Genomic DNA, 20,856 nt, shown 5'->3' with positions numbered 1-20,856 from the left:
TCCTTTTACGGCTAAAACTGTACCACTTTTACTATGAAGTTTGAAAAAAATCTTATCCTAGAATTGAAAGTTCATATGCACCACAATTTTTTTCAAAGGTCAAAATATAGGGCTGTGCGGCATATTTTCAACGTTTATATGCCCTGAACTTCTCAGAGTTTAAACTTACACTAATTTTCTTAACTACCCCTACCTCGAATGAAAGGTTACCACAGATTTCAATGTAAACAATATGCAGGTGTTTATTTACTGGTAACATTCCCAAGTTCTGTCTCTGCGATATGGAACACAGAGAGCATATTTGGGAACCAGTATGTAAACAAAATTAATTTTCTATGAATATTCAATTACTCCCCAAAAGAGGCGTGTTTTGAGAAACAGCTGTATTTACAAAGTGCAACCTATACAGACATTTATTCAAATAGAAAACTCTCTAAAATCAGTTTTTCTCACATTAATACTCATTTATCAGAATTAAAGTCTTAAAGAAATCACTGTGTATACTCTAAGTTTTTCTTTACTATACATTTTATACCCCCTCCCCTGTTTCAATTTTTCAAAGAATTTGAAAACAAGACTTTAATTATTGCCAGCTTACCCTATTTGCATATTTTCTGATAGAAAATGCCTAGAACCTGTTAAAAACTGTTTTGATAACATATTGAAAGCATATCAGAATATCATAAATGTAATGTTTAGCAGTCAATCATTACAACATTCAAGATTATATAAAGTATCCAATCCAGCCCCTATCTCCAGTCCACATCTTACTGTATGCCTATTTGTCAATTAAAGAACACATTTTCTGCCTGAAATGGTCAATTTAGAATTCTTGTCACAACAATATCATCTGTAACCATATATCTGACACAATGTAGCTACTATATATACTAGAAGTGTTCAAACAAAGCCATATTTTCAATAGTTGTATGTATGCAGATACCAGTCTGAGATATAAATTCACTGAAAATGTTGTAGAGATGACTGCTAACATCTGATTTTTGCATAACTTCCAAGCATAGCTTTTGTTTTCTATATCAAGAACTTTAAAATCATAAAATCACAGCATTTACAAGTTAAATTATTTGTTTTATGACCCAGAGGGTAGGCAATTTTCTAAGTTTTTTGCCCCAGGGGCCTCAAATTTCCTAAATCATTCTGCTGTTTCTAGCAATTTGGAATATTTAGTACATATTCAGGATAGAACACACTTTTGTAAGTTTTCTTGAGATATTTTTGTTTTTCTAGCTTGTATTTATTATGCCGTGGTGACAAAAAAGCAGATTTAGGTGTTGCGGCTTACTTTTGGGTTATCGAAAGGACACAAATACCCCATAAATAATATTCAGGAAGGTTCTATAAGTTTCAATGACTGCGAAGAGTAAATATAAGCACTTCTTAACGAATTTAACTTACAAATATGCAAATATTATGATTTAATTTTGTATCCAGGACTTTAAATAAACTATGCATACTGTAAACTGTGAATTTATGCTGAGTCATCATATTTAAGGCCCAGGATTCTATCAATCTTCATTAAATATTTATAAAACTTCTTATTTGAGTTAATTTCTTTAAAATCTGTGAAATAAAGCAAATTTGGTTAAATTCTGAATGTTCCCCTTTTTCACCCTATATATAAGCTATTTCAGTGCGTCTATTTTCAATTGCAACATGTAGGGGAGTCTTTAGCTGTATAATTGTGAAAATGAAACAATAATAGCAGTTAACAATTTCGGTCCCTTTTTGCAAAATATAAGCACATTGAGTACTTGATTCCACTTGTGTACTCTGATGCTGAATATACATGTACTATTTTATTCAAATAGGACCAGCAACATATGTAATAAGTCAGAGAAAACATTTCAACAATAATTTATTCAGCATGTTAAAAAAAACAAATTAATGAGAATAAGCATATACACATGGACGGTATAAGGTTTTATAGGGCTACAGAAAGACATATAAAGAGGTCTAGGTAAGAGTAGTTGGTTTAAAAAAATCATCTATCAAAGAGGGACGAAAGATACCAGAGGGACAGTCAAACTCATAAATCGAAAATAAACTGACAACACCTGGCCAAAAATGAAAGAAGACACACAGACAAGCAATAGAACACATGACACAACATAGAAAACTAAAGAATAAGCAACACGAACCCCACAAAAAACTAGCGGTGATCTCAGGTGCTCCGGAAGGGTAAGCAGATCCTGCTCCACATGTGAAATCAGTGTAAAAAACCAGAGCTGTCAGAATGACTGTTAACCGAATTTTTCAACATTTAATTATGTCCAGACATTTTCGCCAATATTGAAGATGACCTCCATTTTGTCATCAGTAACAACATATTTAAATTTGAAAAATCTTTGGTGGAATGGTTCAAGAGTTAAGGCACTGACTCGACTGGAAACGCCATTTTTCATTCTTTCACTATTCTCTAAAACGGTGACAATGAAATTCATCAACTTGACCTCCGAAATATTTGTATTTATAAGACTGTGAAATAAACATATTCCCTTGAAACAAAAAAACAAGCTTAGAAGACATTAGTTTATCAAATTAACCAATCACTGGATTGTAGCTATAGACACAGGCGTCATGTATTCCTACCTCCCATTCACATGTCTGGTTTTGTACCTTTTTACATACACCATATTTCAGTAGGCAGTCTGTGTTGTATCCAGGAAGTGTGTTTAGCAAACATTGTAGTTTTTTGAACGAACGGCTTTCTGTCTGTAAAAATTACAAAAACCATAATCTTTTATTTAGTTATTAGATTTTAATTTACCTTTACAACATTAAATTAAAAATAATTAAAATGCAGAATAATCAAGCAACAAAGAAAAAATCATGCGTACATTTATCACAAGAAAAATACCTTGAAGTTCGTCTAGGATAGAAGTATAGACTGATTATAAATAATATTCGATGAAAATGAATGGAAGAATATCGGCGGGAATAAATAAAGGTAAAACATGTATCATATATATTTCGCATCCTCTTTTCACAATCTATCACGGGCTATATATATCTGTACGGCAATGCAATTGATAATAAAGCAGATCCGATGGAGGTTTTCGAAATGGCATGCATATTAGATATATCCGCATTTCTCGTATTTAAAGTACTGTTTGCTTAAATGTTCATGTTTCACGCACATATAACGGAACTTTAAACACTTTTCATATAGTACAGCTAGCTAAAGAATCAGGTTTAAACCACAATTTTCTTCACCAAATGGCTGTTTAAAGTTAGGAGTACGAATATTGTTTTCTAGCCGTAAGATCACATTGGTTGCTTTCTTCACAAGCAAATATCAATTCACCGAGTTGATCGTTCGACGACCGACAAAACATGACATTCACGATGATATAAAGTGTACTGAAATTGCGTTTAATACAAAAATTTAATCAATCAATCAACTAATCTGAAAGTAGCTGTACTCCGCTAATTATCTTTAAAACATATAAAAGAGATATAATAAACGGTATTGAAGTGACATGTTGACATCAGTAATTGTATGTATGAGGTTTATATTCCAAGTGCTTGATTGACGAAGAGCAGGGGGTCACCGTCACCGGATAACACACCTACCATTATCGACATTTTTAAACTCTCACCAATAAAAGGACCCGTAGGTGAACTGGGACGTACATAAACAGTATTTTGAAAACTATCGTATGTATTAATTGGTAGATTACCCCGTTCGCTTTAAGAAAAAAAATATCCCGAGACAATAAAGAAAACAGTATTTGTTTACAATGAAAGGCCGAGTTTAATAGCTTTGTACATCCGATGCGCTTTTCTAGACCTTCAATCATTAACTCCCAATCTAGACATTTGAAGGTAAGACATATATAGGAATATCTATAAATGTTTGGGATCTAAATAACCACAAAGGATTTTAAAAGAATGGCAAAATTTAGCTCCGATAACACTACCTGAGCATGCTGAGGGTGTTGGAACCATATATATTGTCTTTGTTTTTTCTTTCTAATAATTAATTGGGTATTGGATTTTAGAAACATAGATTATAAGTCATTTCACTATCTACGTATACTACTTACTAAACATTCACAAGAGTAACCGCCTCTCAAACCTTTTAACTGATAAGATGTTAGCCCTTGTTCCGTGTGGCTGCATAAACCAAATGTTACCTGGCCATGGTCATTAACTCCACCTTAAACGTAAATATTTATAAAGAAGGTTTGACTTATATGCTAGAAATAAGTTACTTCAATGATTTTTCGTTAATTATTATTTTTTTTAAAACTTTATACAGTACAGAAATAGAAGGTTATCAAGACGTACAGTGCTTATATCGCACACAACTTTCGGAATGACGAATTTAACGGCATTTTGTATACATATGAACAGATACTATAACGAAAAAAAATTTCGGAGAGGCAAATGTTTTTTTTAGTTTTCTGCTTTAATCAAATCAAATCCACATTCTTTGCAACAAGACGGAGGGTAATTAAGGACCATTTTAAGCATTGTCCACACAGATATGCTATATAATTGTGCTAGAACTGTTTTTGGTTCAATCTACACTGGTTGTACATCATCATCATCATCATCATCATCATCATCATCATCATACTTTATTTCCTCCTAAAGGAGATTGACAAATACATATAAATTATGTATAATTACAAAGTTTTGAAATATTGTCTTGTTAAAAGTGACAGATTTGAAGAGTTCTGCACGTACATGTCCATGCTATTTACAGACATTGTTTACAAGGAAGTGATTCTTACAAAAAAAAAATAATGAGGGAGAACGACCGGTATATATCGATGCTTCAGAAATTTTACGAACACAGTTTTGAATTGGTTGTTCGATACCATGTGTTGGTATCTCAACTGACTTGCAACACGTTATCGCAGTCTTAGATCTTCAGATACCAGTATATATGTTTGTCTGATCTGTATTTTTGTCGAGTCTGCGGCATTTATGTCGCGAGAGCGAGATATAGCAATCCTATATTCCGTCGTCGACGGCATCAACATTTAGTCTCAGTTTGTTGTTTTAGTCTTTTTAGACATCTATAACTCTGGCGAGCCATTACTCCTGTTTCGAGCCGACATCCTTTTTCAAATGCATATAAATGTAGGTAGTTACGCTTGTTTGTGAAAAAAAATCTACATACATGCAATGATTAATGATATTCAAACCACCAAAAAACCAATATACCACCTGTTATTGTAAGTTCAGTGTTTAATGGTAGATATCCTCCACAAAGTGAACCTTCTGCTCTAGTTACAGCTTGGATAACATCGCCTGGATTTAATACTACGTTTACAGGTACCTGATGCAGTAAAATAAAAAGACAAAATTAATACAATTGTTTATCGATGTTTAAATTTTATTTCTTCATTCTCAGTTGTTTTTATTAATCTATAGTACAAAATGTACCACAATTGTAGTTGAGCATTCGTTTGGCATTTTTAAGTTTTCAGATGTAAGGAAAACTGCAACGTTCTTGTACAACGTTGTGAAATAGTGTGAATTTAGTAAATATTGAGTTCAAGAACGTTTTGAAATTGGTCGTGATGTAAAATAGATTCGAGTTCAATTGGCCCTCCTCTTCATGAAAGAAAAAGTTCAAAAGAAAACTAGTTTCCTAGATCTAGATCAATTCAGTGTGTAAGTCTTTACAATTTAGGTTTTCTTTTATCGGAAAATGCATGCGGTCGTGTTAATGTCTATTAATAAGACTTGAGTGGCAATCTTCAAGGCAACACCATATAACATATCTAACATTTAACACAAACAACAATAATACTAAGTTGGGTTTGCATCTCTTGGCAAATGAACTTAATAATGTTCTATTCATATTTTCAAATTAATTTACTTATATTATAAATAAGAAGATATACTAGACTACTATGCATTGCAAAATTAGGGCAATGATTCTTATTATGTATATAAATAGAACAACGTTATTGCGATTGCAATGAGTTGGTGATTTTGAGTAAATATCACTGAACAAATTTATTTGATTCCTTTATTTCTAATTAAGGTGGTGTATAAGTTAACATTACCATCTTCAGTTCTGAACTTGCAATGGTTTACTGCATGGTAACGATTATTTATATATGCATACCAAATCAAATATTTCAAGAAGTGGGAGATAGCCTCTCCATTATCACTGCAACAACAATGTGTATGGATTTTCAGGGGTACATCAATGTACTTTCAGAAATATTTAATCCATCTTGTATGGGGAATGATTTGTATAGGCTTACCCTTTGTTCAACCCCTTTGTCTAAATGTACGTTTGGTATTTCAACACAGTATGAATAAAGACATGATGACAAATTTAATTTATACACACAAAGACCATACGGTACTGTAAATAAAGCAAAAAAAAAAAATACTTGTATAAGGAACTATTTTCAACCGTCTGTCATTTCTTAAATGACTTTTGTTTTGGCTAACCTTAAAAACCTCTGTTACGTTGACGTCGTATATCCTGTCAAATTTCCATAGGGGAGGTTGAGTGGTTGTAGGAACAGTGCTGTTTTGCAATTCTCTACCAATAGGTAGTTTCAACTGGTCGGTGATCACTTTTCCATTGATAACTTAAATAAATGACTATATAATTATGCATATGGTGATGAATTACAGATATATAAATGTTAATAAATAAAAAAATAACAAACATATTATAGGTAAAAATACCATAATTCTTGTGCCATATCTGATGTTGTCCTCTACATGCCTGTACCAAATCAGGAATATGACAGTTGTTGTCCATTTGTTTGATGTGTTTGTGATTCTGATTTTGCCATTTGATTAGGGACTTTCCGTTTTGAATTTTCCTCAGAGCTCAGTATTTTTAACTTTTTTCTCTGTTTTCTCCAAAAGTAATAGTATAACGGGGCTTTCTTGTGTGTGTTTTAGAACTATGTCATTATTTCGGATCTACGTATTCGGGATCGTAATCCATGTTGCCCGTTAACATAGGGAACTAGCTATTGTATATATGCCACAATAAAGTAACTGTTAGAATTGAACTAAGTCTCCTTAATGTTCACATGTTTAATCCTATATATATAATCTTTGTATAACAGTACATGTATAATAAATATTCTTAATCATAATTTCCAATTAACGTTCGTACATACAACTTGGTACTTCAAGCTACTACTCTCATATCTCTGACCAATACATAAAGTTTCTCACAAGATCCAGCTATAAACACATGTTCTTAATTTATGTAAGGCATTGATTAATGGTCTTAGATTATTTGGATAAACTATTGCAGTTCAACTGTGCAACTAATGTATCGTATAAAGTGTCACATTAAACAAGATGAAAGATCATTAAACTGATTAAGAACTGACCATCAAATCTTAGATGGAATTGATTACGCCACATCACTCCCCGCTAAACAAAATTCGTTTTCACTCGAATTAAAAAAATTCATACCAAAAATATTATATAAGTAAAAAATAAGGGGAAGCAATGTGAACATTAAAAAATAAACTTTTTCTTTGACTAAAACTACTTAAAAAAATCTAAACTAATAATAATGAGAAAAAAAATAATGATAATTGCTATACCGGTATATGTAATTTATCAATTTACGTCGTGAATAGTTGTGGAAAACTTGCAAAATGATTACTCTTCAAATCTAAATTAGCAATTAACCTTTCAACTTCAAACTCTTGATATTTATAACTACAAAAGAGGCACTAAACAAAAATCATAAAAATATATAACACAAGTTTGACAATTATAAATCTATTCAAATACATTATGGTAAGGTCTATCTAGAATTTTGACCGTTAATCCAAGCGTAAACGAAATGATAAAATAATTAAAAGCATCAATTAAAACCAACTAATCATTATCTCTGGGCAATCCAATTCAGAAAATCAGCACTAATTAGCTGCAATTTTCACTTCTATGTGACCGTATCACCATAGAACTACCAACACTGTAAATCATCTTCACATGGACACTCCCATGAACCTCCAACTAGTATAAGCAACCCTTCTCGGTTAACTTAACTACACCCAATACGCCCACTCTCGTAATAACAAGAGATTAAAAATTAGCTTAATCAAACATGTGTAAACAAAATAAAATGCAAAAAAAAAATATACAATAAAAAACTAAACCTAGGCATAAAACATTCTGAATGGATAAAAACAGTTATGAAAACTTAAAGTTATTTACAAAAATGAAAATATTGTCAACATGACTTCTTCGGTTTGAACTTGCGGAACCACTTCTTCTAATCTTTCAACAGGGGTGCCATTTTCCTTCATTTCAACGGTTCTTTGCCGGTTTCGGATCGACGGATTCGCCAGTCCATACTGGTATTTACATTGTACATATATACATTGTCACCAACACAAAAGTTTCGATATACACGTTACTGCTGGTCTTTTGTCACATCTCAGAGTCATCTCAAATTTCTAGTCATCGAAATTGTTCTCGAGCGTCTTCTCCAATGTTCTTCAATATAATACTCTCGCGTATAAACGTTAACATCCATGTTTGGTAAAAGCGTATCCAAAAAACAAAGAAACAAATAGGCTGAAACAAAAGTTCACAAATATTTACAGCAAGTCACTTAATTACATTATGGCATATACAAAGTCTTCCTATTTCTATCTTTCGTCTAATTTGATCAGAACTGCTCCGTTAGTCTCACTTGAATGAAATCGTAAAGTTTTTCTTCTTTCTGCACACGCCATGACTTTGCACATTCGTCCCAATTTCGCGTACATCATAAATCCAGTCAACATTGTGAACTCGGGTACCTCCACCAGATATATCGGGGCTTTCTCGTGTGTGTTTTAAAACTATGTCATTATTTCGAATCTACGTATTCGGGATCGTAATCCATGTTGCCCGTTAACATAGGGAACTAGCTATTGTATATATGCCACAATAAAGTAACTGTTAGAATTGAACTAAGTCTCCTTAATGTTCACATGTTTAATCCTATATATATAATCTTTATATAACAGTACATGTATAATAAATATTCTTAATCATAATTTCCAATTAACGTTCGTACATACAACTTGGTACTTCAAGCTACTATTCTCATATCTCTGACCAATACATAAAGTTTCTCACAAGATCCAGCTATAAACACATGTTCTTAATTTATGTAAGGCATTGATTAATGGTCTTAGATTATTTGGATAAACTATTGCAGTTCAACTGTGCAACTAATGTATCGTATAAAGTGTCACATTAAACAAGATGAAAGATCATTAAACTGATTAAGAACTGACCATCAAATCTTAGATGGAATTGATTACGCCACAATAGCAATAAACGACACTTATCGCCGAATTTATACCTATACCGAGTTACACTACGGTTTCACTACTCAGTGGGATCCCAAATGAACGTAAACACAAGAAAATCTACTCGTATAATGATAGCGCCAAGAAAGGCAATAATAAAACAATGCCGGTGATAATAGTGATCACAAATTATTTCTACATTTTGATACGGATACGTACAGCAGACTAAAGGGGATTGGTGTAAAATTGGTTTAAATGTTGCTTTGTGAATACATTCCTGGAGTACCAACTTAAACTAGTTTACTCAATCACATGAGTTCATTGTCGTATTTTTGGAAGATTCAATCTTCATTTTTCTATTTACTTGGTTTTTTTTATGAACTTTATTTATCATTTTGTCGTTTTCCAATTTGTCATCGCATTGTCAGTTTCCATAAAACAAGGTATACTGAAGATATTCTAACGCCATAATAGATGATTACTAAATGTAGAATGTGTAGGGGATGTTTTACTTTTTCACTTGAAATTTTAGTTGTGTTATAAGTTCGAAAATTACTTTACATACGTATTTGAAAAAAAAAGTAATTTATCATTTATCTTGTTTGAATGGACCATGTAACGAGCAGATTAATATACTGTTACTTCAATAATATGTATCAAATATACCGATATGTTATGAAAACAAAAAACGTAAATATGAAAATCTTACATTATACAACAATCGGTTTTTTTTTAATTATAAAATAACTTACATACTCTTCTTCACCCCATGAGATCAAAGACGGATTTTGTTTAAGGGATTCGTATTTCTCAGTCTTTAGTTTTTGCTGTTGCGTTTGAGGACTTATATTTGTCTTTCTGTCGTTCTTTTCATGTTTTGCAATGCCGTGAATTTTTCTGATATATGTTTATGAATTTGAAAAACCCTTTGGTGTCTACGGCCTTTTATTTCCTGATGGACGTGAAAACACGATAACACGATTAATAAGTATATATTTTGTAAACAATTTGGTTTCAAGATTTTTTTGGGGTCCGACTTTGTTAATTATTATTCATTATGCTTCCAAACATGATTAATTGTTCGATTCCGATTAAAAGAGTTATCAGGCTACAGCATATGTTATTGAACATTTCCTTAATTTAATAAGTACATTACCAAAAGCACTTCCACAAAATGCCTCTTGCAAATGTCTCTTTCGTCTACATTGACAACCAAAACATGCATACTGCATTAGTGACAGAATGAACAAAAGAGTTATCAACCGCATACCCTGTTTCTTCAAAAAAAATATTAAATTTCTGATTTGTTTTTATCTTCGATCATGAGATTACGGTAATAACTTAATAACTTCTGGATGATCAAAAAGTTAATGCTTAAAGTAAAACGTTTTTGAAATCATACTATAATATTGTTAACAAACCCGTCATTAAAACGTAATTTTAACAAGAAACGGTTCTCATTGTAACTTGTTCCTAACTGTTCAAATCGTGTTGACATTTACCTCCGAAACAATGGTAATATATACGCTACGTTAACATTCAAATTTAGCAAAGTAACATCACCGCTGTTTCGGAAATGGTGTTTTCATATGATACCTTTATACGACTTTGTTGAAGGCCGTACGGTGACCTATAATTGTTAATTTCTGTGTCATTTTGGTATCTTATGGACAGTTGTCTCATTGGCAATCATACCATATCTTCTTTTTTTTATATTTCCCAATTTTTAAGTGTAACATTCAAGCACATATCACTGCAGTGCAATAATCCTACGATACTATCACATGAATTTAAAGCGAACTAGAAAGGTCTGAAACGTTTCAGTTTCGGCTTTTGAAAAGCTAGATGATAAATGGTACTGGTTAACATGGTTTATTTGAAAATCTGAAAAACATGGAAAACTGCCATAAGATATACAGACAATGACACCATAAATTCTTTCTCTCTGAGTCGTTTATTTCTGTTATCAACGATTTATACTTTCTAAGAGCAATATAATGAGTTCCACATGTGGACCATGATATACCCGACCCATTCTTTGACAAAAACCTTTCTCGTTTATATCTGGTGCTGATATTGTCGTTGTATTCAAATTCGAGATAAAAGTCTTAAATGAGATCGGAGAGGCTGTAGCTGTGGTTTTGTAAATTTTTTGTTCAAAAAGGATATATAAATTGGCTCCAGCAAAAAATTAATTGAATTGTTAATGGATAGAACTTCATCATGCTGTAGTTTCCTCGGTCTTCTAGTTATACAACTGTCTAAAGGAACACCGATTTATATATATGAAATAACAAAAGATTGACTGGAAGAGGAACACAGTTAGTTGCAAAAGCAATTCCGATAACCTGCTAGACAATCCCACGCTACAAATGTGTTGTCATTGAGAGTTCAAACATACTTATAAGTTATAATTAGAACATACCTATAATTGTTGTATCGGATTAACTTTTAACAAAATATGTCAGCTAGTATTAAAAACTATTAATGTGTAGCGAATGTTACCCTTTTCATAGAGAAAAGCATTGCAGAATATTATTTATTTGTGAAGGGTTTTCAATTTTTCTTGAAATATTGGGATGTTGAAACATTTTATATCAACCAATAAAATTTACAAAAAAATTCAAGAAGAAGAAAGACCCAACAACACAAAGAACACAAAAAACACAAAACAAAACAAAGTAAAAAACAAATCACAAAAAAACAAACAAATCTGCTTACTTTTATCTGTCTGGTTACTAATAATGTACAACCTTTATCATTCACGACCTTCGATTGAATAACTGAAGCCTTATCTTTTCACATACCTTATATTTGATTTGACAATGTGATTCTCATACCTAAATCTATACCACGTTTGTCTGGTACATGTAGAAGCCATGTTTTTTTTTATATAAAATTCAAAGTTTAACTGTACTTGTAGAAAACTTATTTCAAAGGGAATAGCACATCCTTTTTTTACGCCGATGTTGTTTACCCAGCCCGAAAATTTAGATATAATCAGGGTAAACTTATCAATCCTTAGACAATCGTATTTTAAAAGATTATAAATTGAACACTCTAATTAGATCTTTGAATATTGTTTTTGTTGAATATTAGATCTGTACTTGATATTTTAATCTTATTTACAGGACTTTTTGTTATTAGTTGTATTTTTTGTATTTTTTTCGTGTTTAGGGATGTATAAATACCCTGCAATGTTCGGTCTGTGTTTTTAGATGCTTTTCTGTGTTGTAATCGATCTGATGAGTTAAGCCCTTTTCGGGTGATTTTTTTATAGTTTGTTCTAATGCTGTACTGTTACACCACTTCCAAAGATAAGGAGGTGTGGCACCATCAAACTTTTTAAACCCCGCTACATTTGTATCTGTTTATCCCAAGTCAGGAACCTGTAGGCTAATGGTTGTTGTTGGTTCATGTCTGTAATATAAATTTTTCGTATTTAATTAGTTATCAAAGATACCAGGATTATAATTCAATACGCCAGACGCGCGTTTCGTCTAAAGCCAAACAAGTTCAAAGTTGAAGAGCATTGAGGACCCAAAATTCCAAAAAAGTTGAGCCAATACGGCTAAGGTAGTCTATGCCTTGGATGAAAAAAAATCCTTAGTTTTTCGAAAAAATCAAAGTTTATTAATACACAGGAAGTTTATAAAAATGACTATATAATTGATATTCATGTCAACACCGAAGGTCTGACTACTGGGCTGGTGATACGCTGGGGACGGAACGTCAACCAGCAATGGCACCGACCCAGTGTGTAAATAGGTTTCAGGTACCAGGATTATAATTTAATACGCCAAACGCGCGTTTCGTTTCACGTTAAAATTGTTTGTTTATAATTTGACCGTTAGTTTTCTCAATAGAATTCTTTCAAATCTTTGATTTCGTGGCCTTTTATAACCAACTAGCTTATTGGCAATTGTATCGCATCTCCTTATGCTTATATAGAAGATCAAAATATAAACCATAGGAATTATTAATGAACTGAAAATAAAATTACTGGCAACATTGAAAGGAAATCAAGAAATCAATTATGTTGCAGTTGTTGTTCCATTATTTTTTATTTCATTTTAACAAAAACAGTATTTATTATCAAATTTAACAGTTGTATATAATACTAGTAGCAGGTATAATAAAAACATTCATCTTTTCGTATACAGTCCTATTCAATTTTCCGATTTTCTAATTCTTTACAGCTTTTGCATTTCCGTAGACAACCTGAATACTGTATCCAACAATTTATCGAGATAACACTTTAGTTTTTGTAACTGGGACATTCTTTCTGTAAATATATATTACTTGTATAGTGCAACCAATACTATACAAATATATAACAATTGATAATAGATAAAACCATAGTAGTGTGAGTGATAACATAATTAAATAAATGATGTAATCTTTTTGTCTTTTCATCTATTTTGGAAACAAATAATGATCATTTATTTACATTTTTTATTGGATAAGAAAAAAAAAACCAATTCGTAAAGAAAATCGATAACATAAATTTTATATGCATGTATATTTTCATTGAAAAAGGGAACTTTATATTTGTTTTTTTTGTAAATACTTCGCGATGAGATAAATATGTATGACTTTCATGTCCTCTAACGTGTCTACAAAGTAAGTTCAATAAAAGTGTCAGGAATATTATGGATATATTTTTAATTTAGTTTATTACTTAGCTTCTACCTCATCACATGAGATCACCCCTAGTTTCTAATGGGGTTTGTGTTGCTTAGTCTTCAGTTTTCTATGTTGTGTTTTATGTACTAATGTTTGTCTGTTGGTCTCTTTTCTTTTTTAACCGCCGTGGCGTCAGTTTATGTAAATTTATGAGTCTTTTATTTAATTAAATCGTTTAATTTGAAGATTAGACTCTACCAATTCATAACTTGTATGCTTGTATGGGGAAATATATGCAATACACTCATCGATCACCGATCGAAAGTAATTAGAAAAATAATAATACTGTTTATGAATTTTTCTATAGTTATATTTTACAACGGTATTTCCCAAATTTGTGGCTTACTAAACATTAGTTATAGTTATTTTTAGTTATCTTTATTTGCAAAACAGACAAAACCAATTTTGGTTATGGCAAATACATTGACAAAACAGACATGATTAGTAAGAGTACTTGTCCCGCAAGCCTTCTTCTGTGTTGACTTGAGTTATCACTTATATGTTCATAATTATAAATTAACTGTAACCAAAACTTAATTTTTTTTAAATACTAAGAATTTTTTACCTCATGAATAGATTACCTTAGCTGTATTTGGCAAAACTTTTAGGAATTTTTGGTCCGCAATGCTCTCTAACTTCGTACTTTATTTGGCATTTTTAACATATTTGATTCGACAGTCACTGATGAGTATTTTGTAGACGAAATGCACGTCTAGCGTAAATATAAAAGTTTAATCCTGGTATCTATAATGAATTTATCTTCTCCCTGTAACGGTGTCACCCCATTTTCTTTGTGGGAACGAACATAAATAAAAAATGTTCACTGGCTATTCTGATTAACTCCGCCTAAAAAAAACCAAACATAAACCTTCAGTTTTAAACAACGTGTATTTGATCAATTTAGAAAATATACATTAATTTTATTTTATTCGTTCAGTGTTTGTTCACTTGTTGTTGTTAATATGTCTTTTAATAGGGTTAAGCTATTTCAATTGATATTTCATAATGAGTTTTTCTATTATGTTGTGATGTTACACTCTTGTTGCAGGTAATGGATAAGGTTGGTACCTATTAAAACGTTTAAAACCGCTGCATTTGTTTGCACGATTGTTGATGTGTCTCATAAGTGTTTCTCGTTCCCGTATTTTTTTTTTATATATTAGACCGTTGATTTTCCCGTTTGAATTGTTTTACGCTAGTTAGTTTTGGGGATATCGATCTAAGGGTTTGAATGTCCCTCTGGTAACAATCTGACCTCTTGCTGTTTGTGTGAGCCAAGGCTCCGTGTTGAATATCGTACTTTGACCTATTATAGTTTAATTTTACAAATTGTGACTTGTATGGAGAATTGTTTCATTGGAACTCATACCACATCTTCTTAATTCTATTTAACTCTATAAGCACCTGTTCTGAACAACATAGGTGGGGAAAGAGGATTTGGTATATGCTTGTGTTTTTAAAACAGGATAGTGTATGATATAATTGTATTTGTAGTTCGCCCGGTGTAATAATTTATTGATTAAAATATTGTTTGGTAAATATAAACTACTTTCAAATTGGTCTCAGGTGGAGAGTTGTCTCATTATCAATCATACCACATTTTCTTATTTTCAAAAACTTTTTAAGTTAAACTAAAATAAGTCAAAGATACAGGACTTGGAATTTAGAATTTAATACACTATAAGCCCGAGTTAACATATGGGTCATCAGTGGCGCTCGAATATGTTTTTAAAAATAATAAATTGAAGAGTTGGATAGCACTTTTAACAAAAAACCAAAAGCTGTCAAAAAGTCCTGCGACATCTGTCCAGGACCATCTGTGCCTTGGGAAAGTGTTCCAAATGAAATAAATATTTTATTTGAGAGGTAAATATATTGAAATTAACTCCATGAATGATTCGGCATGTCGCACAGAAGTGATAACTACATCTTTGGGGATAAAATTTTTACGAGCAGTAACATCAACCCACTAAAGCCTTATGATAATACAAGGTCTATAATAGCAGAAGTGTTGTGTTTATATAAGACTTACCTGTAGTAACCGAAAAACAAATACCTAGAAAGCAAAATCATATATTGGTGAAGTTTTATGTTTTCTAAAGCATAATATTTCAATTATTGACAATAAGAACACTTACTTCGTGCGTTTAATGCGTTTTTCTAGATTACCCATCATACGAAACACTTGAACTCAAACATTGGAAAGCTTGTTTTTAATATGACATACATGTACATACGAAGAGAGGACCCTAAACTTTTTTGGTAAAATTCATCCAATGTCCATTTCGCCTCAGGAAGATGAAACGCTAGTGTCTTAGATAATAATACTTAGATTTTTAAAGTTATGCCGAAGCGAAAAAAAAGAAAAAAGATGTTAAGCCATTAAATTTTCTTAGAGTGTCATTTAAATAAAATAAGAAAATATAGATGAATTGGTAGAAAAGGTAAATGAATAACATAAGTCGAATTGTCTTTTTTCATTTGTCATAATATTTCACATACATAACTTCAGGATCGTTACACAAAGGCATAACAGCGCGAATACTAATATGGTAGTAATATCATTGGCATCAAAACCAGCACATAAATATATATATGTTGGGTTGATGTTTAGACGAGTTGTATAAACAGAATGTACACAGCTATGTATCACCATCACTGCTGGTGATCCGATGGATAAATCTGTTGTAGAGTTGTCACTGGTTCAGACGTACTTATAAATATAATTATTTCTGTGACTGTATCTCACATTAATTTGTAGGATCCTAAACTATAGATAATTTAGCTGATCTGTATAAATAACATCTTGTGGAGCAGGATCTGCTCCCCCTTCCGGAGCACCTGAGATCACCCCTAGTTTTTGGTGGGGTTCGTGTTGTTTATTCTTCAGTTTTCTATGTTGTGTCATGTGTACTATTGTTTGTCTATTTGTCTTTTTTATTTTTAGCCATGGCGTTGTCAGTTTATTTTAGATTTCTGAGTTTGACTGTCCCTTTGGTATCTTTCGTCCCTCTTTCATGCCTTATATATCATGTTGTGTAGTACGACGCTAGATTAAAACTGACGTGGAAAGGTAACACTCGGCCACCGAAAGCTTCATTTCATTTTTATGAAGCCCAGGTGGTCGTGTGGTCTAGCGCGCCGGTTACAGTGCAGGCGATTTGTTGTCACGATATCTCAGTAGCATTGGTTCGAATCCCGGCGAGGAAAGAACAAAAACATTGCAAAAGCAAATTTACAGATCTAACATTGTTTGGTTGAAGTTTAGACGAGTTGTTTATACAAAATGTACACAGCCATGTATCACCATCACTGCTGGTGATCCGATGGATAAATCTGTTATAGAGTTGTCACTGGTTCAGACGTACTTATAAATAAAATTATTTCTGTGACTGTATCTCACATTACTAGTAATTTGTAGGATCCTTATCTTAGTGTGTTGATGGTTCTGCCACAGGGATTGTGTATGTGTATAGTACAGTGGGGGTTTAATACTCTAACACTGCCGCCGGCTAACTCACATGTGGGTGAAAAGAGAGTCGAGTGCGTAAATCTCTCCTGCCAGTACAAAGCCTTTAAAGACTTTTACAGTGCCTCCCTGCAACAGCACAATGTAACGAGTTATATTGACCTAGGCATTATCTGTAGAGGATCTCGGAGCAACAAGGGTGTCGAGGATTGCGGGAACGTTATGCGTTCGTATGTGTGCCGTCGCCACTAACGATGTGACGTCGCGTTATCATGTATATTGTACTTATGATTCTCTTGTTTAAATGAATATTGAACCATACACTTGCTTGTATTTTTTGAGAGTCCTAATCGAACACAACGTGAAGTACTAACACACTCAAAACCCAGCATTGGTGCCGTGACTAACGGAGAGAGAGAATGGACATAAGCAGATTGAAATCGTTGAGAGCGGGGAACAAAGCAGCGGTGACGAAAGTTTTTAACAAACTGGAGGACGCAATCGTTTATACGCCTTTAGACCCGGAGGAAATATGTACATTATTGGAAGCAGTTGAAAAGAAAAAGAAAACTTTAGCCAATACCGACGAACAGTTTTTAAATACAGTGGATTTGGAGGGAATAACTGATGAAAGTATAGAAACAGATGAGTACCATTTAGAGTTAGAAAGTAAAATTAGAAAATACAAAAAGTTCTTGAAACCCGTCGCCACCGCCACTTCTTCAATTCTAGATAGCAATGCCCAAGAGTTTATACCACATTCAAACCCATTTACGCATTCCAGTCGTGAGCTATCACAAACAAGTTCAACCTCAAGCCAAAATCATCGTCTACCCAAGTTAACGCTACCAAATTTTAGCGGAGATATATTAGAATGGCAATATTTCTTGGATTCATTTGAATCGACAATTCATCATAACAGTACACTATCCGACATTCAGAAATTTTCATATTTGAAGTCCTTATTGCAATCAGATGCCGCAAACGTAGTTTCAGGCCTCACCATGACCAACCCAAATTACTACAAGGCTATTGAACTTTTAAAGAATCGTTATGGTCAAACCCACAGATTAATCAATGCATACATGAGATCACTTTTGGATATGCCGGTGCCTGATGAGCGTTTAGAGAGTTTAAGACCATTTTACGATAAGTCCGAGGCATACATCAGATGTCTAGAATCATTAGGACAATGCCAAGAAATGTTTGGTTCATTACTGATTCCAGTTATTCTAGGGAAATTGCCACCAGATTTCAGAAAAAATATAACACGGGAAAACGGAAGTGATGATTGGAATATACAGAAACTACGAGACGCTATTTGCAGAGAACTTTCCATTCAGGAATCAGGACATACTGTATACATGTATCAACCGTCGACAGCTAATCACACCGCAAATTTTGTAGCAAGTGTTAAGGAGGATTTTGGCAAAAATCGCTCACAAGGAAAAACATCGAAGTATCAAGGTATGAAAAAAAACAAATAATTCCGCACAAAGAAAAGCATGCACATTCTGTGAGGGGGACCACTTTTCCAATGACTGCACGGATGTCGCCGAACATGAAAAAAGAATAGCCATTATTAAAGAGAATTAATTGTGTTTTAATTGTTTTGGTACGCACGAAGTATCAGATTGTCGCTCTAAATACGACTGTAGAATTTGCCATCGTAAACATCATACATCAATTTGCAAGAAAAATACAACACATCAATTAGAAGATAAGGACAACACAGAAACGACAATGTTGTCGGCAAGTCAAGAAACTTCAACCGTTTTGCTGAAAACAGCAGTAGCTCAGGTAATTTCGGTGAATAATACAACAGAGGCAAACATACTTTTCGACGAGGGTGCACAACGGTCTTTTATTACTGCAGACTTAGCTACTAAATTAAATGTACAGAAAGAGGGATTCGAAAATCTTAATATAGTTTCTTTCGGGAATAAAACTAGCGGTATTAGAAATTTAGACAAAACCACGGTACAGTTGAAACCCATTAATGGAGAGATTGTACCTATAAAAGTGCTAATAGTACCCACCATAGCATCACCGCTTCAGAGCCAGAGTAGAAAAATCACGCAGGGACTCCACTATCTACATGGATTATCTGTAGCCCACCCCGTTACAGACGCAGAGTCTTTTGAGCTTACTCTTCTAATTGGAGCAGAATTTTATTGGAATATAGTGCAAGATAAAGTAAAACGTGGAAATGGTCCGACTGCTGTAAGCTTTAAACTCGGATATTTGTTGTCAGGCCCAGTTCCAGTCAAGAATAATAACCAGTCAACTTCAATGATGAATGTTTTGATATCTCATAAACAGGAAACTTGCGATTTAGAGAAATTTTGGAAACTGGAGTCTTTAGGAATTGACGAAAAGGAAGTTGATACGCAATTGATAGATGTCATGGAAACCTTTGCCAAATCGTCCATTTCAAAACAAAATGGGAAATATGTGTCCAAACTACCATGGAAAGAAAACTGCCCAGAGTTACCAACAAACAAAGAGATCGTCAAAAGAAGAACAGAAAATGTAATACGTCGTATTTCAAAAGACAAAGAAATGTTCCGAATGTATGGAGATATTATATCTGACCAAGAACGGAGAGGTTTCATAGAAAAGGTACATTTGTAAGCGATAAGACTCTTACTGAAAATCTAATTCATTATATACCACACCACGCTGTTAAGAAGGATTCCACAACCACGTCTATACGAATAGTTTATAACTGTAGCTGTAAAGCAAATTCTAACAGCGCTAGTCTCATCGATTGTTTAGCAGAATACCCGCATATGATGAACGACCTTACTACAATTTTGACACGCTTTAGAATGGAGAAATATGCAGTGACAGCTGATATAGAGAAAGCATTTCTACACATAGAATTAGACGAAAATGACAGAGATGTTACGAGATTCTTGTGGTTACAGAACCCTAACAATCCGAACAGTCCATTAATAACTTACAGGTTCAAAGTAGTACTGTTTGGTGCAACCTGTTCACCCTTTATTTTGAGTGCTACATTGATGACACACTTTAGAGAAGACCCATCTAACACATCCTCAGAACTGCAAAGGAACATATATGTAGATAACATTCTAACGAGCTTTCATGACGAGACAAATCTACTCAAGTTTTATGCAGAATCTCGCACATTATTACACGATGCCGGTTTTAACTTGAGATCATGGAATTCTAACAATGAAAACTTACGAAATAGAGCAATACAGGAAAAGGCAGGAGACGAGGACCAGACAGTTAAAATACTTGGAATGCGCTGGAACACAAAATCTGATAACATTTTGTATAATCAACTTTCTTTGACAAAAAATGATGATATACCATTAACAAAACGAGAAGTGTTGCGCCAGTCGTCACGAATCTTTGATCCGCTTGGATTAATATCCCCAGTTACTGTGACAT

General features: G+C 33.1%; 1 protein-coding gene across 1 annotated transcript; it reads right to left on the bottom strand.

Moving 5' to 3' along the window:
- Positions 1-1,954: 1,954 nt before the first annotated feature.
- Positions 1,955-12,052, bottom strand: LOC143070643 (uncharacterized). The gene is made up of 6 exons (XM_076244861.1): positions 12,000-12,052; positions 10,435-10,555; positions 6,445-6,587; positions 5,200-5,311; positions 4,068-4,180; positions 1,955-2,733 (listed from the first exon to the last, which is right to left on the bottom strand). The coding sequence occupies exons 2-6, from the start codon at positions 10,544-10,546 to the stop codon at positions 2,560-2,562; spliced, it is 654 nt and encodes a 217-aa protein (XP_076100976.1). The 5' UTR covers positions 10,547-10,555; positions 12,000-12,052; the 3' UTR covers positions 1,955-2,559.
- Positions 12,053-20,856: the final 8,804 nt, after the last annotated feature.

The sequence above is a fragment of the Mytilus galloprovincialis genome, chromosome 4, assembly GCF_965363235.1.
Source record: "Mytilus galloprovincialis chromosome 4, xbMytGall1.hap1.1, whole genome shotgun sequence".
Lineage (NCBI taxonomy): Eukaryota > Metazoa > Mollusca > Bivalvia > Mytilida > Mytilidae > Mytilus > Mytilus galloprovincialis.
The sequence above is the reverse complement of the archived record's forward strand: the minus strand, read 5'-3'. Positions and strand labels throughout refer to the sequence as shown.